The sequence below is a fragment of the Podarcis vaucheri genome, assembly GCF_965113315.1.
Source record: "Podarcis vaucheri genome assembly, chromosome: 10".
In the NCBI taxonomy this organism is placed as follows: Eukaryota; Metazoa; Chordata; class Lepidosauria; order Squamata; family Lacertidae; genus Podarcis; species Podarcis vaucheri.
This window is the reverse complement of record NC_138748.1, coordinates 10,394,618-10,416,412: the sequence shown is the minus strand read 5'-3', so window position 1 is coordinate 10,416,412 and position 21,795 is coordinate 10,394,618. Positions and strand designations below refer to the sequence as shown.

Below are 21,795 nucleotides of genomic sequence, written 5' to 3'. Positions count from 1 at the left end.
GAAGTTATCCCTGGAATGGGGACTGGTCAGGTGACTTGAGAATTCCGTGAATGAATCTGCATGTGCAAACTATTCTTAGTCACATCAAACTGTTGTTGTTGTTTAGTCATTTAGTCGTGTCCGACTCTTCATGACCCCATGGACCAGAGCACACCAGGCACGCCTGTCTTCCACTGCCTCCCGCAGTTTGGTCAAACTCATGTTGGTAGCTTCGAGAACACCGTCCAACCATCTCATCCTCTGTCGTCCCCTTCTCCTTCTGCCCTCCATCTTTCCCAACATCAGGGTCTTTCCCAGGGAGTCTTCTCCAAAGTATTGGAGCCTCAGCTTCAGGATCTGTCCTTCCAGTGAGCATCAAAATATTATTATTGCTATTATTAATAGCCCACACTTCACCCTAAGGTCCCAAGGCGGAGTACAGCAATTAAAACACATTGTTAAAAGCAGTTTTAAATAATTTCCAATCATAGAAATAAGGTGGGTCCTCAAAATATACATCTCAGGTGTCAAAAGCCAGGTTAAAGAGATGTCTTCAGCATCTTCTGAAAGCTGTATAATGAAGATGCCAGACACATCTCTATGCGGAGGGAGATCCACAATTTAAGGGCTACCACAGAGAATTCCCTCTCCTGGGCTGTCAACCCCCCAAGGTTCAGAGAGTGATGGAACAACCTAAGGGTGGGTTCTGTAGGGAAGAAGGCAGATTTTTCAGATGGCCTACTAAGGAGAAGAGCTCTCTAGTCATTTCTATACCGTTCTCAGACAGACCCTTGAGCAATAGAAAATAGGTTTGCTGCTGTGGAGATGAGGGGGACAGGGTCTTGGTACCATATTGATGCAATTGCATGTTCAGAAAAGTTTTGTTTTCTGTTTCTGCCACATCAGAAAAATGGTGGTGGCCTCAAAATAATAATAATAATAATAATAATAATAATAATAATAATAATAATAATAATAATTTATTATTTGTACCCCGCCCATCTGGCTGGGTTTCCCCAGCCACTCTGGGTGGCTTCCATAGAAACCAAAAAACACTAAAATATCATACATTAAAAACTTCCCTGAACAAGGCTGCCTTAAGATGTCTTATCGTTTTGACATCTGATGGGAGGGCGTTCCACAGGGCGGGCGCCACTACCGAGAAGGCCCTCTGCCTGGTTCCCTGTAGCTTTGCTTCTCGCAATGAGGGAACCGCCAGAAGGCCCTCAGTGCTGGACCTCAGCGTCCGGGCAGAACGATGGGGGTGGAGACGCTCCTTCAGGTATACTAGGCTGAGGCCATTTAGGGCTTTAAAGGTCAACACCAGCACTTTGAATTGTGCTCGGAAGGACAAAAGGATGTTAGGGCTCTCTGACAGCACTCCATTGATAGCAGAACTTGGCTAGCAGAACCTTCCTCATGCGCTAAGTGCTGAACTGAAAGACAAAGTGCTAAGAAGACCACAGCACAGTAATTATCATCTGGAAAAACCCTGTGTGGTTACTGCTGCCCTCATCCTGACATTGATTTAAATAACGTACAGTACATATATAAACATCTATTCTCGTTTGTGAGCTAGCAAGAATACAGTTTAAGGCTTGAGGTTTTCGCTTTCTGCAAGCCCAACATTTTTATGGCACTGTTTTGATGCTGACTTGTCTCATGAAGGCTGTGATCCTAACCACATTAATCACGGAACTTTCCCCACTTTTTAGTATTTTAGGTTGCAACCCAATGGGCTGCCAAAACATGGTGCCCGTGTCAATGAGTTCAAGCTGCAGTTCTCCTTTCCGTGGACTTTTTCTTTCTGCTGCTGGCTTGGCCGACTGTGGAATTTGGCTCCTAATTTACATATAAGGAAAACATCCAGTACACCACTTTAACATGCTTTAAACAATTTCTAAATTAAAATACTTGTAAGCACCAACACAACGATCCATTTTGCAACAAGAGGCTTGAAACATCTTTTTCTTGTGACTAATAGCCATTCATGTCCTATCTAGTTTTCTTCCTTTGAGGATCAACGCATACCGGAAAGCAGCTGTAATACTGCTCATGTTTCATGGCCTGGGTTCTGGTCAACGCCGTCCAGCTTCTCTGCAGACCTATGACTGAGAGGCCATCACATATGCATGCCATCTTGCCAGGTTCACCCCAAAATATGGCACCAATCATCTCCACATCCCTGTAATTAAGGGGCAGATGTACACATTGCAGATACACACACAAACACACAACAAATGTGGCCATCATCTCTCATAAACAATGTAGTGCATATGAGTGTGATTTGAAACCTCATTCTGGTTGGTAACTCTGGTTTATCTGTCTGTGTTGAGTGGTCCCAAAGTGTCAAATGAAATAAATGAAATTTATACAGACAGGTTGTTAACAGTTTGTGGAGGTCACTTTGATCTAATTTCACTGTTAGACACATAAACATCCAGAAATACACATATACACACGTACGTGTGTGTGTGTGTGTCTTTTAAAAATACAGTTTAGTTATTTTAATTGTAACTGTATTTAAACAAATGATATGGTTCAGAATGGAACAGCCATTTATAATGTGGAGGGCATGGATGGTTTTTGGAGGCAAAGCCTGTGGACCAAATAATGTGGTATTTGGAAGATTTGTGGAGCACTGCCATTACAGTAGCAAGAGGGCAAGTTGGAGAACTAACTGAAAGGAGAGTTCTGCAATGAGTCAGGAAGCCCAAAGTTAGATGTAACTGCAAACCAAAGTGAAGCCTGATGGAACACAGTCTGTGTAACAAGCTTAGTTTATTTAGCTTTTTCATTTAACCATTTATATTCCACTTCTCTACCAATTTGAGGCAGCATGCAGTATTCTGAAATCACGTCAGATATCACCACCCATATATAATAAGAAGCTCACAGCACTCCAAAAATGACACATTGCACAAAGCTGACCATATCAGCAGGATATGCAACATCTCTCAGCTTGCAGTATTTTAAAATCACACCAAGTGAATTAGCACCCATAGCTAAATATATATAAATGCATAGCACTATAATTATAACACATTGCACAAAACATAGCACGTTAACCAAGCATGAAATATATATTTACTTTTTTTTAAAAAAATAATTTTTCTTGATTTTCTTTCTTGCAACAAATATCCATAATCATTACTAAACATTCATTTTCCAATTTCCCCCCTCCCTGTTGACTTCCCTCAACCTCCATTTCTGGTTTGTTACATCAAATGGTACAATCTACTGTTTATATATGATACTATGTTTTCCCATTTTTATATTTCTTGTTCTCTGTAAATAAAATTGTAAATCCTGCCAGTGAGTCCATGTTTTTTTGTTTCTGCAAATATGTTGTAAAGGGTTCCCATTCTTTTTCAAACTCACTATTGTCCTTTTCATGCAACTTGTCCGTTAATTTTGCTAACTCTACATAGTTCATCAACTTTTCTTGCCATTGTTCTTTGGATGGTACTTCTCTGGTCTTCCAATTTTGTGCTATTAACATTCTTGCTGCTGTTGTAGTATACATAAATAATGTCCGTTTTTCTTTTGGCAACTCTTGTCCCAAAATACCCAACAGAAAAGCTTCTGGTTTTTTAACAAATGTTATTTTAAACATTGTTTTTCAATTCATTGGACATTATTTCCCTTTTTAAAAAAATAATCTTGCAGTCCCACCACATATGGTAAAATGTACCTTTCCCATTATATATATATTTACTGACCAAACAAATGGATGGCTTTAATGGCCCTTTTTAAGGACTAGAAGGGATTATACCTGACCAAGGCTGCAATCCTATACACATGACAGGGCAATGAGGTCATATTTAGATGCTTTCCCCCACAATCTGAGGTATGGTGGTGACCAGATGCCAAGCAAATAAGATCCCTGTCTCCTCTCATTTTAGAAACTGAACACAGGGAAGGGGGTAATTAGGGAAACTTTTCAAAAAATAGTATTTGCCAGGCTCGAAGGGCAAAACTGCTGTGTGGCTGGCTGGCATGCATCCAATCCCAAAGCTTGGAGGAAGGGAAAGAAAATCTTCATACATAAAGCAAATAAACAGGTTAACCAGGATAAAAGAGAATGGAATCTCATGTATAGCTCCCCAAATATGTTTCCATCCTTGCTGTGCTCAACCTTTTAAAAGCAAATCTGCTACAAGTGTTTCAGCAGAAACCTGTTGCTGCTTTTACAGTGTTCAGTAAAGGCTTTGGGCTCATCTGCAGATAGTTTTAATTGAGGACCCAAGGGCAATGAGCTGGGTTGCTAAGGAAAGGCACCTGCAAATGATATGACGGCAAAAGCAATAGAGCTAACTAAGTTGCATGGGGAAAACAATGCTTTCAGTACCAAATATTCCACACCATATACACAAGATCACATCCTTGTCTGTATTCTGCTTTGTTCCAGAATTAACACCTTTCTGGTTTCACGCCCAACAGCAGAGAAATAATTCCTACTGTGAGCATGACATGGCGGTTTAAGGTTGTTAAAGGGTAACTAATCCAAATGTGGAACATGCAACCCTCAAGTTATGAACCATCTTTTCTGCCGACAAGCTGATTTTAAACCTGCCAACTTCAAAGGAGTTGTGACTTTGTGTTTGTGTTTAACTTTCTACAACCTTTGGGGAGACCCAGTCCCCGAGAACAAGACAGTATCATAGCCCTTGGCAGCCTTGAGAAAAAAGAGGATCATAGCTCAAAAGACCACAGTAGAGTGACACCAGACTGCTAAATTATTCCTCTACAAATATGATCTGTGGTAGGTTAATTTCATGTCCTCCAACATTTCTCTGATGAAAATAGGGATGTCTTCTTCAAGTGTTATTTTTCAAGTGTTATTTTTCTAGAAAAAGTGCCGGAACTCACCAGGAACGCCTTCCTTGTTCTTTTATCATGGCAATAGCACCCACCTGAGAGATGTCGGGACTGAGTTCCAGTGAGCTCCAGCTGAAAAAAAGCCCTGATGATGATGATGATGATAATAATAATAATAATGTTATTATTTATAACATAGGGATTGAATCCTGACAAGACAGAAGTACTGTTTTTGGGGGACAGGAGGCGGGCAGGTGTGGAGGATGATTCCCTGGTCCTGAATGGGGTAACTGTGCCCCTGAAGGACCAGGTGCGCAGTCTGGGAGTCATTTTGGACTCACAGCTGTCCATGGAGGCACAGGTCAAATCTGTATCCAGGGCAGCTGTTTACCAGCTCCATCTGGTACGCAGGCTGACAACCTACCCGCCCGCAGACTGTCTCGCCAGAGTGGTGCATGCTCTGGTTATCTCCCACTTGGACTACTGCAATGCGCACTACGTGGGGCTACCTTTGAAGGTGACCCGGAAACTGCAATTAATCCAGAATGTGCCAGCTAGACTGGTGACTGGGACTGGCCGCCGGGACCACATAACACCGGTCCTGAGAGATCTGCATTGGCTCCCAGTACGTTTCCAAGCACAATTCAAAGTGTTGGTGCGGACCTTTAAAGCCCTAAATGGCCTCGGTCCTGTATACCTGAAGGAGCGTCTCCACCCCCATCATTCAGTCCGGACACTGAGATCCAGCGCCGAGGGCCTTCTGGCGGTTCCCTCATTGCGAGAAGTGAGGTTACAGGGAACCAGGCAGAGGGCCTTCTCGGTAGTGGCGCCCTCCCTGTGGAACACCCTCCCACCAGATGTCAAAGAGAAAAATAGCTACCAGACATTTAGAAGACGTCTGAAGGCAGCCCTGTTTAGGGAAGCTTTTAATGTTTAACAGACTATTGTATTTTAGTGTTTTGTTGGAAGCCACCCAGAGTGGCTGGGGAAATCCAGCCAAATGGGCGGGGTATTATTATTATTATTATTATTATTATTTATTATTATTATTATTATTATTATTATTATTATTATTATACCCCAGCCATCTGACTGAGTTGCCCCAGCCACTCTAGAAGGCTTCCAACATATATAAAAACATAATAAAACATTTTTATTAAACTTCCCTATACAGGGCTGCCTTCGGATGTCTTCCAAAGTTACTTGTATCTCGCATAACTCCAAATGCTGGGGTGAAAATTGGTGGAGATTCTATATCTTCCACACAGTACAAGCCCCACCCCCAACATGTTTAAATCATGTATGGCCATGAACACACATGCAGAGGCGAGAGGGGGGGGGAAACGCAATGTTCTGTGTGGATGTTAAATCAGACGGGATGAGAACTTCGGCCATTGCCTAATTCTACCCCAGCTCCTCAAGCCTTTCGATCTGCACCCTTATCTGCCCCCTGCCTTTTTTAAAAAAACAATATTTCTGGTTTCTATTCCTTATTTAACTGCTGGAGAAAAGCTGTCTCTGAGGGGAAGAGAGACACAGAGGAGTCCGGCCTTCGTGCCGCATTCACTCCTGGGGGGCTCATCGCAAGAGCCAGTTGCCTTCCTGCAAGGCCTACCTAGAAGGGTGGTTTTTTAAATATATAAAATAAATAAATCATCCATAGGCCGCTCTGTTTTGAGAAAATGAACTGGGTTGGTGGCTCTCGGTGAGTGCAGCCCAAAGGGCCTCATAACTGCTCAAGCAAACAGCCTGCAGCAGAAACGAAGGCCTCTGACCTCAGGCAAAGGTTTTGTGAAAAGAATTGCTGAGAGACAGCATATGAAGTTCCTCAAATGCAGATTTGCAAATGTAGATTTCCTTAAATCATTATGTTACGCTTCCTCAAATGTAGGTTTTGGTTTCTTTCAGTCACTTACTGTGGTTCTGAGGGCTGTAGGGCCACCAAAGCAGTACCACAATAGATAAAGAACGAAGCTTTTATTTTTGCAAGGGGAGGGCTTTGAATTTTTGCCTGCTGTTTGGGGAGAAGATGGCAGCCATGTTGGAACTGATCTGTGCACCTCAGGTGCAAAAGGACACCATCGCTCCCTATTCATTAGAACACTTGATTTTTAAAAGTGCTTTCCAATGAGCGTTGTGCTTGCCAGTTCAAAAAGTTGTACTGTTTATAATTCACAATCGGGCATTTGAGGATGACAGAAGCGGATGTGCCCAAGATGGCAAATTCATTCCGTGACCCAAGTTTTCCAGAACCTCCATCTTTGTGGTCTTAGAACCACACAGGCCTTGACTAAGGCCTAGTTTTCCTTCAGGTGATAAAAGCTGCCTCAGGGCTTCACCGCTTCAGGTCAAGGCTCACATGACTGAGGGTGAAGAGAGATATATATAAAGAGTACAGTAGTGCCCCGCAAGACGAATGCCTCGCAAGACGGAAAACTCGCTAGACGAAAGAGTTTTCCGTTTTGGAGGTGCTTCGCAAAACGAATTTCCTATGGGCTTGCTTCGCAAGACGAAAATGTCTTGCGAGTTCCTGCGGGGGTTTTCCCCTCCCCCCTTTTTCTAAGCCGCTAAGCCGCTTATCAGCTGATCCGATAAGCCGCTAAAAGCCGCTAATAGCGCTAATCCGCTAATCCATCAATGGGCTTGCTTCGCAAGACGAAAAAACTGCTAGACGAAGAGAATCACAGAACGGATTCTTTTCGTCTTGCGAGGCTCCACTGTAACTCCAAACACCAATGCACTTTTTTGTTGTAAGAAGACCCCACACTTCTTTATATGTGCATTGGAAAGACACAAAGTATAAACATGTTTGACTTTCTCATGTTTGGAATGTTTCTCCAAATATACATTCCTTCCGCATCCAAGACTGGATATTGGGAAGAAGACCCTTGTCACGTTGATTTTTCATGTCAGGGATTAAAAAAAAAATTAAGGAGAATTATTGACTCAGATGAGGCCCTAGGATTAGACAAATCCACAAAGGATAAGACTAGCAATGGCTATATTCTGCCTCCACTGTTGGAATGTCAAGTTGCTGGGAATCACAAGTAGGCAGAGCACTGTTGCGCGCTAGTCCTTTGATCAAAATGTAGAATTTAAGGATTTATCTTTATTTTATTTGTTTTCCCTCCAGTGGAGAGAAGTCTATTACTGGCTAGTTGGCTTTAAAACTTCGAATTAACAGGCATTTAAGAATTTAAGCATTCAATTGATTAGTGCAGATTTGCTTTAGCTGATGACCTGGTAAATAGAAGAGTATTAAACATGCAGTATGTAAATGTCCCCTAAATGTCTGCAATCATTTATTATTTCTGTATATTACTAATGTCATTACAAATTCATGTTTCTTTTAAATCTTTCAAGTAAAAGAATCATGCTCACCAAGGAGAAAAGAAAGCAGAAGGTAAGGAGGAATTACACTGAATTAAGAGGCAGGTGCAAATGTGATTTCTGCTTGCCAGAAATCAACCACAGAGAGGAGAGTATTTGCATCATTCAAGTCTGGAAACAGATTAATTTTTCCAGAGAGGTAGATGTGATATTATGAAGCCATTCACAGGGTTCAGACACTCCAATTTTTCTGCTTGTAGACAGAAATGTCCCGTGATTGGAAATGAGGAATTAAAAACCCATGCAAGTCAGCCATTCCCAAATCATGTTTTTTTGGTTCATATTGTCAGTGTCCTTTTCAAGGTTCTACTTTCAGGCTGAATTCTTTCACAACTGCTAACTCTTCTCTTTTGCTGCCAATGGCACTAGCTGTTTTGAGGATCTTGGTGGAATGATCCAGGGAAAGTTCCCTTTTTTTTTTTAAGGCAGTTTGTAATTGTTTGCCACCTTGAGCCTTGAGGTGGGATATATGTATGACTAAGGGCCTGTTTCTTTAGCAAGGAAGTGTACATTGTTATGACATTTTCCTGTCATTCTTAATATAACAGGACTTTTTCGAAAAAGAAAAGCTTAAATCAAAGATGAAGCTGTTGGGAATTTCTCCTCTTAAAAGCTCAGCTGTCAGCTTAGATCTCCTCAATCTGTGTGTTGTTAATCAGATATCTACCAAGAAAGATTGTTCTGGTGAGTTTAACTGCAAACTTAATTGTCAAAGTTTTACCATTAAAAGCATGACCATAAGAAAAATGTGGCTAAGTTCTCCAACATTCACTCCATCAGATTTACTCCTACTTCATCAAATCTGAACCACAACCTTTTTGTGTTCATTGAATGTCTTGCTAACTAAAAATGAAAACATAATGCCGAAAAAGTCGTAACCTACAATGAACATATCACCAATAATGAATACTGTATAGCACTGTTTAAAAAGTGTTTTGGTCCTGCACTCTTACCAAAACATTGGATGTCCCTCTTTAATTCCCTCAAAGGACTGTTAATCTTTTGAGTACTTTCATTACAGAAAATGTTCGAAAAGCAGTTCATGTGGATATTAACAGAGGAGTAAAATTCCCGCTGAGAAGGCACAATGTAGAACTTCCCGAGTCACCACAACGTAGACAGTCCAAACCATACGAAGATGACACTGAGCACAGGTACATCCCAATATAATTTTCTGAATTGTAATATTTTGATTCTTTGTATCTGTCTACCTAACGACGTACGTACCTACCTATCATAGACTACATTGGCATGCAGGTGCAGCTATGTGAAGAGTTATAGGTTCTAGCTGAAATGAAGACATCCCAGGAAAATGTTTTAATAATATCTGCACATCACAGATTCCTAGCTTTTTTTCTTATATATGCCACAATCTCTCTCACATTAAAGTGAAAATGTAAGTAGCCTATAAGAATGCTATGGAATTTTTTTGATCCTTTATGAAAATCAATAGCCATGAGATGCTACCATTTCTTTCTGGAGTCAGAGGATCCCAACAAGACACGCTGAGAAAAGTTTTAACATTGTGAAAGAATGGGAGGCAGGGCTTGGTGAGGTTGACAGTGGTTGCATACAGCTTGAGCTCCTGCTTTAAACTGATTAATAGATCTTCCTGTTGGTATAAAACTGTGTGAATTTTTTTACATTTAAAAGAGGTGTTCCATGTAGAGATGTGTTTGGGAGCCAACACAGCAGAAAGCCCACTTTAGTGTCCCTAGTAAAGCTATTGGGCTCAGAATCAACATTATTTATTCAAATAATAAAACATGACTAATTTATTTGGGCTCTGCATAATAAAGTGACACACCTCATTATCTTTTGCTTGGCTTGGCCTTTTGGTGATATGATTACTATCTTTTGTTCTCCATTTGACAAAGTGGAGTCTGGGACATGCAAGTTTATGCCACAATATACAAGTTAGCTTTGACTCAAGGTCCTTGAGGAGACCACAGCCTCCTTTTGCTGCTATATACCTGAAGTTTGTCACTAAGGCCATGAGTAGAGAGGCATAGGATTATATGTAAGAGTTTTAATTTTGCCCGAGTCAGCGTCAAGAAAACCTAAGAATACCAAATGCCCTCTACTTAGTCTGATAAAAGATGCAAATCTCAGTACCTCTGAAAATATGCACAATTTTCCATAAACAATAACACCTTGGAGGTTCCAGGCCTCAAGGAGGTTAGACTGTCCTCGACCAGAGCCAGGGCCTTTTCAGCTCTGGCCCCGGCCTGGTGGAACGCTCTGCCGCAAGAGACCAGGGCCCTGCAGGATTTGACATCTTTCCGCAGAGCCTGCAAGATAGAGCTGATCCACCAGGCCTTTGGCTGGGGTCCAGTCTGACTCCTTCTTCTTTTTATAAGACCCTGTATGTAAGTGGCCTCCCTAGCCCTTTCCACTGGCTCATATAAGACGAGTACAAACATTTGGGCCTAGTGAGCACTCAATACTCCCAACCCCTATAGTTATAATCCGTGGGTTGACATCTGATTTTATTCTGCTCCTTGATTTTTAGCTGTATTTTAATCGATTGTTTGATTTATGTTTTTAATGTATCATATAATTTGATGTTAGCTGCCCTGAGCCTGCTCTTGGCCATGGAGGACAGGGTATAAATAAATTATTATTATTATTATTATTATTATTATTATTATTATTATTATTATTATTATTAAATTTCCTTGTCATAATAGGATACAACAGGATGTATTAGAAAACAGAAGAAAATATCTCTCTGAAAAGCAGAACATTCAGTCCCAAGTAAGCTATGCTTATACCATGCCTACCAAGCTTTTTCTGTTACACTCAGTTGTGTCACTGTTGGCTCCATGCTAGTTGCAGCATAATATTTTGCATCCCCCAAATGGCTCTTGCTACAATTCCTGTGAGATCTTGTACAATAAAAGTTTATGCCCTAGTGATTTACATTTATTGCATAGTTTTGTTTAATAGTTGTCTTTCCCAAAATAGTGCTGGTGGTGGCATATAAACCCATCATCATCAAAATACTATTTTAAAATAAGATTCATAAGCATAAGTAAATCAGTGTACGCTAGTGGAAAGTCTCAAGGTTCATTTGATTGTCTGTCAGAAAAAAACAGATTTCCCAGGGTTTTAGAAGTTAAGCACGTGTCCAAGGACATACTGCATCTGCTACAAAGTGTTTTTATAATCTGTTGACAGTGCCTACAGTCTTCTCAGCCAGCAAATACTATGTGTGAAGAACCTTGGTTTTCAAAGGCTGCCTGCAGGCAAAGGAATTTCAGTAAGCCAGATGTAGACACAGCTTCTGGTCTATATTTCCAGCAGTTGAATAGGTAGGGACAGGCTTTATATTGCAAATAAAATATAATGCAGAGTGGATTTTTATCCACTTAAAAATATAATGGCTTCTGAAGTGCATAATTATATTACTTTTTGTGTTTTCTGCATCCTGAAGATAAAACTTGTGCTAAGATATTGCTGTACTGGACTTCCCGTGCTTTTTGTTTTTCATATACAGAGAATTCAGTTCTTTGTTGTTTTGAGAATTCAGATTCTAGAGTTCTTTTCACAACATATATTGTGGTATTGCTGGAGCTTTGTGCAGACATTGGAGACTAGGCATGGCGAGCATATCAGAATCACGTTTCCCCTCGCACACAACTCCAGTCCTAGCATCACATGATGGATTGTCATATTTACAGAGGGGCCTACGCTCATAGAGCCCATTGCCTGCAGGGTGCAGCTGCCCAATCTATACATTCTAATTTTGTCATGTACAGATTGCATTGCTGGAGCCTTGACATTTTTGACTACAAACGTAGGCCCATATGGAAAAGGATGATCCAATATTACAACGTGGTGTTACAACACCAGATAAGCAACCAAACATCACAATTGTGATCCCTGCACCATGCATATCAAACATCTACATGACACTTCGGTTTAATGTCAATAGTCTTCTTCTGCCAGTTCTTGCATTAATCACTGTGCTTAATTTATGAATTAGCTTATGACGAAAGAGGATCAGAACGATCTCATAAATTACATAAACAGAACAGGGAACAAGGCCAAATGGACTATTGAAATGACACAGCGTGACAATTATTAGCTTCTTTTGTCTCATTAAACCACACTTGCACAAATAGGATCGTAGACTACTGTGGCTCTCAGCAAACACACTGCCTATTTTTAACAATACATTTAAAATGTCTTGTTAAGTATGGCATGATAGTATTCTGGGAGCCATTATGGATCCGAACATGCTTTCAGAATTCTATCACAGTATACATGATAGCCCATTAGGTGTTGCATATTGCTAACATCTTTCCCTGTGCTTTTCATGCAAAAGTGCTTCATTCCTCTCCTCCTGCTACTGTCAAGTTTACTGCAGTGGAGCAGCAGTGACATACAGTGGTTGAACAAGTTAGTCACAACTGCTTAAAATAAGATGTTTCATATGATTCTGAAAAAGACTAAAACAAGGTCCCAGTTTCTCTTCATAATCGAGATATAACATGCTTAAAGTATTCAGAATTCTAAAAAATTGGGTAATTCCAGAGAGAGAGAGAGAGAGAGAGAGAGAGAGAGAGAGAGAGAGACTGAGAGAAAGAGATCGAGATCATATTGAAGTGAAGAACATGCATGTTTATACTAGTAATATAATATGTCAGCAGATTATATGTTGCTTAGCTGTTTAACTGTTCACCTTTTCATTTTCCCCACCTCATCCCCACAAAGTCCAGACTATAGTAACCCACTTGGCAAGTCTCCCAAGGTCAGTGATGACACAAATTTCAGAAGCCTTCGCAATGAAGAGCCATTGTTTGGATTTGTGAATAACATATTAGAGGCTACCGCTGGTGAAAGCTCTGGACCCATTGCAGCTTTCTTTGAAGAGGAGAAACAGCAGTTTCCGACTGCTCCTTCTTCCGATTCCAGCCATTCTTTCGGTAACAAAAGCATCATCGACCAGCTGTTTACCGATTCAGCTAATGCAAATGAAATATCCAGAATGCCTAGTCCTTATGATATGGAAGAAATGCACCAGATGTCAAGTTGTGCTCACAGGTGCCCTGCTGAAAGAGACCTCAGAGGCATTTTCACAGCTCCGGAGCAGATTCTCTTCCCAAACAGCCAGAGCTTAAATGCAAGCACCCAGGAGTCCATTAATCAGCCAAGAGATTACTGTATTCAAGAACGAAAGCCTGTAATGTTTTCTGAACAGCAAGAGAATGCTAAAAACTTTGGAAACACAGGTAAATGTAAAAGTAAAGTAATTACAATGTAGAGGTCTTCTCATATTTAAGGAGCCCAATAATACAATTAGCAAAATGTCCTTTTGTTAATATAAGTGCTTCATAAAGTAAAGGCAAAGGGACCCCTGACCATTAGGTCCAGTCACGGACGACTCTGGGGTTGCAGCGCTCATCTAGCTTTATTGGCCGAGGGAGCCAGCGTACAGCTTCCAGGTCATGTGGCCAGCATGACTAAGCTGCCTCTGGTGAACCAGAGCAGTGCACGGAAAAGCCGTTTACCTTCCTGCCGGAGCAATACGTATTTATCTACTTGCACTTTGACATGCTTTCGAACTGCTAGGTTGGCAGGAGCAGGGACCGAGCAATGGGAGCTCACCCCGTCGCGGGGATTCGAACCGCCAACCTTCTGATCGGCAAGTCCTAGGCTCTGTGGTTTAACCCACAGCGCCACCAGCATCCCTTAAGTGCTTCATATGAGGACCTGTATATCAAAGGGACCTCTTGAGGTCCTATATATTGAAGGGGATACACACAGATGCACTGCACTCACCATAGGGTGCTATTGGTAGAGACAATGTCTCTTACACACTGCTTTCTTTTTCTCCATGTAAGCGAATGGCAGCCATTCACTTGTCTGGGAGAAATTAGAGGGAAGGGTTGGGTGTATCTTACTAGGCCCAGAATCCCAACTGAGGAACAATATCTGCTTTCTCTCTAATGTATTTGCACTGCATCCCACTTTATCCCATATTACTGCATGGATTCCATCAAGAGGACAGAGCCAACCTCTGCAAAGCCCCACTTGTGCACTTGCACTTCTTTGTACAGAATACGTCTTGGCTTTTAAGCTTATTACCAATACCCTTGTCTTTTAAAATAAGTTACCAATATCATCATTATATGTGCAGTGCATTGGCTTCCTGCCAAATTTGGAAGTGGATTAACAGCATACATAACTGTTCTTATCATGGAGCTATGGGGAGATGCAGCAACAATTATCACTGCTGGTTATCTGGTTGCATTTGGAATTAGATTACAGAGAGACATATTGATCCAGAATTCTATGTGTGTATATGAAGCTTCTATACAAGTGGGGATTCCCATTCATTTCCATGGAGGAAGTCAGTGGGCGAATGGATTCCCATTAAAATTAATGGAGAAATTGTTGCAGGGAAAATGTTCATTAAGATCCTCCACACCTAAAACACATCACATCACATCACATCACATATGTGGGGTACATACTTGGTTCTTGCTTTTTTTGTTTTGTTTTTTAAATAGCTTTAATAAATGGTTATTAAGTACGTCCCATGGAGAGCCTCAAGGTCCATAAATAGCAACACCCTAGTGGCCCCGGGCCCTAAGGAAGTTAGATTAGCTTCAACCAGAGCCCAGGGCCTTCTCAACACTGGCTCCGGCCTGGTGGAATGCTCTGCCTCATGAGACCAGGGCCCTGCAGGATCTGATTTCTTTCCGCAGGGCCTGTAAGACAGAGTTGTTCCGCCTGGCCTTTGGCTTGGAGCCAATTTGATTCCCTCCCCCTCTTTCTTTTTTCTTTTCCTTCTCCTCCTGCAATGAGGCTACCTTTTAATATTTTAATGTTTCAATATTTTAATGTTGTATTTTAATTTTGTTTTTAAGTTGTAATCATTCTTCTTGTTTTTATTATTGCTTGTAAGCTGCTCTGAGCCCGGCCTTGGCTGGGGAGGGCGGGGTATAAATAAAAATTATTATTATGGGTGTATCTGAAGTTATATTTTATAACCTTTTTATTTTCAGTGGGATTTGAAAGCCAAAAGAGAAATATCAAGGTAGCAGACAGCATGCAAAATCGCTTAGAGAAAAGGTAAGTCTTTGAAGCTGTCAGGGAACTGCCATCGGGTCAGGGGGGAGAGGGGGAAAGCTGGATGGATTACAGAGAGCCCCCAAAGATCGTGGGGAGCAGCTCCTCCTCAGCAGAGGAGAGTAACCACGCCTCCAGTGGAGAGGAGCTTCAGGGCTCGGAGGAGGCGAGGCAGTGCCAGGACACCTTGCCTGGGCAAAGTGGGGAGAAGAGAGGTCCTCCGTTACCCACGCCCTCCCAGCGCAGTAGGCTTCCGCACCGAGAGGGGAGGTGCAGACTGGGTGTCAAGAAACTACTTTGCTGGGGAAGGTTTAAGGACCGCCCACTCACGGATTCTGCCAGTGAATGAGTCAGCCACGGGAGAGTGGCGCTCTGGACAGATAAAGTTTATTTTGGCATCAAAAGCAAGGCTTCACAGCCGAGCAGGGAGGCATTTGCCTGCTTGCTCTCTAGCAACCCCTTGGAACCCTAACAGAAGCATTTGTGCTTCATTTAACCCAGGGTTCGGCACGGTTTACCTCACCTGGGCCAGTTCACTCCCACGGAGATTACTCTGTGGGCTGGATCGAGTCTGCGCAGACACAATTTCTGGCACCGCGGAAGCGAGTCCCCGCTCTGTGCCGGTTTAGCGCAACGCGCAGGGACTCACTGAGAGGGACTCGGTTCGGGGGTGGCTCATCAGCCATTTAAACGACCCCTGTGGGCCGCAGGTTGTCGGGCCCCAATTTAATCTTTAAAGTAGTGATAGGGTGCCTAGTGCATATATGCAAGTATTTCTGTTGTGACAATCTCTATAGCACTCTGGCTCTCCAGTTTCAGTGTCCAATTCAATGTGTGCATTTTTAAAAGCCATTTGATAAAGCCACCGTGGCCAGAAAATAGTTTTATGAGCCACATCTGTCAGCCTGCACACCACAGGTTAGCGGTAACCAACACGGTTCCCTCCATATCTGGGGGACTACAAGCACCATGATCATTGACTCTCGGCCATGCTGCCTGGGACCGATGGAAGCTGAAGTCAGACAATGTCTGGAGGGCAACATGCCAAAGTCTGAGGTAAAGGGTATAATCCATGATAGCAGTTAATTAGTGATAGCTGCTGTTCAGCAAAGTATCATAGATGTTTACGTACTTACTGCAGTTTCTCAAAGCAAGTCACTGTGCAGTTGCCCTGAGGCCTAAGAGTTTTTAATTGATCTGCATCCTCCCATTGGAATGACAAAAGGACATACCAGCACATCACACTGAAGGTTAGGCTGGTGTTTGTGTTACATCAAACGATCCCATGCTATCACTCCATTTCAGGTTGCAAGATACCTCACACTCCTTCCCCAACTTTGTTTCCTAACAAAAATGGTTGTGTTGGGAAATACAGTGATACCTGTTGAATGTTTAGAAGTTATTACTGAGCAAGGAAACCTACTGCCTATTGCATGCAATTATTATGGAACAAAGATCAAGGCTGAGGATATGACTTATTTTAGAATTACAGTCTTTGGCCCCATTAGGCTAATGTTTTAAATTATAATGCATCTTATTCTTCTACTGTTACAGTGTGGCATAGAACAGGCGCTTTCAGATCAGGAGCCCAGTGTTAGATCTCCACTATTCAAGAGGGTATAAACTATTCAGTTAACACTATAGTTTAATTATAGCTACCATAACATACCAAAACACCACTAGCAATGTTAGTTTTAGTTTGGTGATCAGGGACTGAAACTGCGATGGAAGTGACTCCCCTCTCCCGATATTTTGCAGCAGGAAGGCTGGATGGGCAGAACATAATCTGAGTAACTTGCAGATATTTGGACTTGAGCAGGTAAAAGCTCTGTATGATTTGCATTGTGTGTAAAGGGAAGCAGCTCGAGTAGAATGCGGCATGTTTTCAGTGCTACTTATGATCTGAACATAGAATTATTTTATGCTGTGTGCCCTCTGGTGCTGAAACCTGGCATCTTGAGCACTTTTCTCATTGTATGAGGAAAGGAAGTCTCTTCCAATGAGCTTAGGTTGGGCTCTTGACTATTCCTTAATTGTCTGAATATTGGTTGGTGGGGTACACCAAATTGCAAGCAAAATTCTTAAGGGGTATGTTTTGAAGAGTAAATTTTCAAAAATGCTCCAGGTTAGCAGTGCTCCTTAGAGGAGCATGACTCACATTTGTTTCAAACACTGCATTTCGTGCCACTGTACTGAGAGTTTGTGCAAACAGACACATCATGATGCGAACTAAACTGGGAATCAGAATCGATTGTGGGTAGAGCTGAGGAGAATGCAATAAAGGAAGGAGGGACAAAGTGATGGAATAATTACAGCTGAGAATGTAGATGGCAATACAGTGGTACCTCGGGTTAAGTACTTAATTCGTTCCGAAGGTCTGTTCTTAACCTGAAACTGTACTTAACCTGAAACACCACTTTAGCTAATGGGGCCTCCTGCTGCCGCCGTGCCACCGGAGCACGATTTCTGTTCTCATCCTGAAGCAAAGTTCTTAACCCGAGGTACTATTTCTGGGTTAGCAGAGTCTGTAACCTGAAGCGTATGTAACCTGAAGCGTATGTAACCCGAGGTACCATTGTATAGGTAGCAGGCAAGCAGGTAGATACTATGGAACTCCAGGACAGGATAACATCATGCAGGTTGTTCCTGGCATCCACTATGCCTCTGTGGGCATGGTGAACAGAGTAACTTGCTGTAGGGTTTCCATTTTTGTTGGCCAACCCACATTCGTTGTCACATCTAGACCAGCCTATAGAATCAGCCCTTAAGAACTCAGTGGGAGCAAAAGGCTGAGGCGTGAACAAGAGAGATCAGTATTTCCTATGCTGGGATAGCTCACTCGGTAGAGCATGAGACTCTTAATCTCACAGTCATGGGTTTGGGCTCCACGTTGGGCAAAATATTCTTGCATTGCAGGGGTTGGATTTGATGGCCCCCATGGGCACTTCCAACTATATGATTCCATGGCAGCTCTTTGCTCCTTCTTTTCTAGCTCTGCTATAACGTCAAAGCAATTATTAAAGTTAGTATAATTTGAAATTAGTATGACAAATGCCATTATTAGTATGTGTAGCTTTTACTTGGGTTACCTTGGAGTGGATTTTTGATTTTTTTTCAAGTATAAAATTGACAGCCCTTTCTATAGATGACCTGATATGGCAAGCATCAAGACATTGACATTTTAGTTGTTTTCTGAAACTCAGTATGACAAAATGTTAGGTTCTGTATAGAGAATGGCATTAGTATGTTGGCAACTGACTTGTTTTTGAGAGTATGATTCAGCTGTTAAGGGGGAGTTAATTATGAAGTGGGAAACTATTACTAACCCAAAGAGGACTGGCTAATTGCCACTCATCACTCCTGTGGAAAGTGGGCAAATTCCCAAGGATTTATATCAGATATGAAGGTTGTGATGAGGAGAAACAGTATTTGATTTTCCTGAAGTGTTTTATAAATTAATTTGTCTGTTTTATTTATTCATTAAACCTATATCGCACCCTTCCTCCCAAAGGGGCCCATACTTTCTAGGTCATCTTTCAGGGTTACCCCTTCTAAGCCAGCTTCCAACATATTGAAACAAAGTGCATTACAAGAACAAAAGCATAGTGTAAGACACCACATGGCTCATCTCAAATGTGTGTGACAGGAGCCTATGTGCTGCACATGATACACTCGAGTGTTACCCTTCCCTATCAGTTCAGCGCTTATTTCTCTTGTGTGTGTGTGATAATGGAAAAGCTGAAATATTAGAGACTGTTCTCATTCTGCAGTGGTCCAGTTGCCTGCCATTCCCCCAAACTGCTCTCAGCAAATCTGAGGGCCACACCCCTAGAGTACATATGGAGAAAAGAGCTGGATCACTGTAGAAGCAGAACTTGGGAAGATCAGATCAACTTGGTTCAGGCAGTGGAGCTGCACAGATGAAGGGCAAGATGATTCTCCTAATCATACTCTCCATTTTTAATAGCATCAGATGTTGAATAAACTCATTTGTCTCATCTGGTGGTGAAAAGATAACTTACCCGGTTCAGACCAGGACAGAGGAACGGCCTAGAATGATGGAGATGCAGGAGAAAATTCACCAGACCTGCCAATGGCAGCACTCAAGAGGATGGGGGAACAAACTCCTGCAAAGAGCCTCACTTCCCCCATTTCGTTTCAGCAAGCTGTGTTTGTGCATGAACGAGAAGCTACAGCGCTTTTGTCTCAGGGTGCAATCTGGGGGATGCCTATAGTCCAGCCCTCTACAAACAGTAGTTGTAGCAATAACAATGAAGCACAAGACTCCCCGTCTGCAGCTTCAGGTGAGGGAAGGTCCTTAGGTCAACTTGGCTTGATAGGTGTTGCCTTTTACTCGTCCTTCCCACCAGACTTAAGCAATAGCAGAAATTGTGAAGCCTATGGAGAAAGTGTAGGAGGCCTGGTTCCTTATACTGAATGACCTCTGCTATGTAGAGTCAGTGTTGTGCAGCAGTCCCATGAGTGAATATCTACACCTTGTCAAGTCATTTAGCAAAGGTCCAGTGGTCCAGTTGCTATGAAGACAGATAATGACCTAGTAATCTTTATTTATGTAAAAGGCAAGTTATGTCCATTTTCCTGGGTTAACTTCGAAGCTTATGGTTTGAGCTCATGGTAGACATAGGAGAATGTGAGCTGCTTAGTGCAATATTATTGGAATGACTGGTCAACAATTTATGGGATTTGCCTGAAACAGAATTGAGGAACCCAAAGTAAAATGTACAGTAAATGAAGTTAGGCTAACATCATCTTTAATTTTCTTTAAAAAACCAACAACCCGAGAAAGGAAGCCTGCAGTTACTATGATCAGAATTCAAAGCATGGAAGACAAAAAGGTTAGTACTAATTTCAGATTCCTTAGTTTTCTTAATGGTCAAGAAGAACAGAACACATGTTCTTTAAGTCTTGAGTTTCTCACCTAATGAGTTGTTATGTAGCTTTAACTCTTCTTAAATAGGTAAACCACTGGGTGGAACAAGCCTATGAAGGTGAGGAGGGAGAATCTATGGTGGAAGATATCCCCCAGTCCAAAGCCATATGGGGCTCTTGACAACAGAGCAAAATGGGTGGTCTTTAATTCCCCCCCCCCACTGTCCCTTGCCACTTAGTCATTTTCATCTTTTAAATTTTTTTTCCCTCCCATGGGTTCTAAAAGATGGGGAAATTAGACAACATTCTTTTCGAAAAGTTTGTTAGTGCTTAGAATTTTGAGATATATATTGTTTCAGATGAAGAATCTCAGCTAAGCAACCAATCACCTAGTTATTCTCCAAACCGAACAGAGAGCTATGCCACTACTACATCTGCTGAGGTAAAGCGAGGCAAATATTGCCATAACTGAGTTTACACAAGCTTATCCAAGTGTCTGGGAATAAGCAGGGGTGCCAATGGTTTTTTGTTTTGTTTTAGCCCAGTAGAGTATATATATTTATGAGCAGGGTTGAATGCAGCAGGGTCACATAAACACCAAAAACCATTCCTATATGACATTAACAAGAATGGTGATTCACTGGACCCAGATGTGCACGATTAAACTGATAATTCTGTTTCAACAGTCTGAAGAGGAAGAGCAGGATGGAAGAGCATTGTCTTACTTTGAGAACTCTTTTGCAAGAAATGATGGCAATTCACTTCCAGTTTCAGGAAATCAAAAGCTGCAGTGCAGTTGCCAGTCAATGGCCATGAATTCCATTTTCCTCGACAAGAAAACAACTGACATTCACCCCCAGGCAAAACCAGCCAGGCTTCTGAAGAAAGATATGTTGCGCAGAGCTCAAACGCACAGATCATGTGAAAAGAAACATGCTAATTTCAAGGCGCAGCTCAACGCTTGGTCGCAAACAGAGACACGTGCTGAAGAAATAGAAAAATCTGACGCAGCCGTGCAATGCAATATAATGCAGGCTTGCAGCTGTAATAACGTGCCATCCTCTGTCCATAGTGCTGAAATCACCACTTCCGCCAGCAAGGTAGAGACCACTGGAGGGCAGAACATTCCTGCAGATGAATGCTGAAGCGCTGCTCTGAGAAGCATCCATTCGTTGAGTTAAGAGTTTGTCTCTTGAAACAATATATGGCAAAATAAACTTAGGCATTCTGGATTACAGTAATAAAGGGGAGGCGTGTGATTAAATAAAGTAGTCATATCAAATCAATCTATATGCTTATTAGCTGTTTAATAAATAGGGGAGTTTTGACCGATTTATTCTTTTTAAAGAACGTGGACACACATATTTGTCCTGCTCAGACACAGTTAAATCCCTTGGCCATGATCAAACATAGGGTTAAATGTACACTACAGTGATTGTAACAGGCTTAAGCATGGTTAATTTAGTGTTAATTGGAGCCAGTTTAAATAAGGTGTGTTGCGTTGGGTGGCGACCTCTTTTGCACAGCTGTTTGCTCCTGCCCCCCCCCCCAAAATTCAGTATATCCTTCTGTAGTATACACAACTGATAAGAACATATGGTAAAAGAAATGTCTCTATTTTAATTCTGCCTTTTT

At 41.9% G+C, this 21,795-nt stretch overlaps 2 protein-coding genes across 8 annotated transcripts in view; one reads left to right on the top strand and one right to left on the bottom strand.

Moving 5' to 3' along the window:
- Nucleotides 1–21,795, bottom strand: part of ABCD2 (ATP binding cassette subfamily D member 2) — an 81,856-nt gene that overhangs the window by 51,073 nt on the left and 8,988 nt on the right. The window contains exon 2 of one of the 2 annotated variants that reach the window (XM_082239643.1): nt 19,353–19,760. The gene's annotated coding sequence lies outside the window, so the exon portion shown is untranslated. Of the gene's footprint in view, nt 1–19,352; nt 20,058–21,795 lie in introns of those variants that run through there. The other variant, XM_082239642.1, reaches the window with a different exon arrangement.
- Nucleotides 6,321–21,706, top strand: REDIC1 (regulator of DNA class I crossover intermediates 1). 6 transcript variants are annotated; one of them, XM_082239708.1, is made up of 12 exons: nt 6,321–6,505; nt 8,164–8,203; nt 8,739–8,874; nt 9,212–9,344; nt 10,881–10,947; nt 11,371–11,504; nt 12,910–13,427; nt 15,207–15,273; nt 17,029–17,089; nt 20,078–20,126; nt 20,520–20,602; nt 20,844–21,706. In XM_082239708.1, exons 1-12 carry the CDS (start codon nt 6,483–6,485, stop codon nt 21,303–21,305), a joined length of 1,773 nt encoding a protein of 590 aa, XP_082095834.1. In that variant the 5' UTR covers nt 6,321–6,482; the 3' UTR covers nt 21,306–21,706. The 6 variants fall into 6 exon arrangements, with proteins under 6 accessions (XP_082095834.1, XP_082095839.1, XP_082095838.1 ...); XM_082239713.1 differs by lacking the exon at nt 6,321–6,505 and adding an exon at nt 6,617–6,687; XM_082239712.1 differs by lacking the exon at nt 6,321–6,505 and adding an exon at nt 6,716–6,865.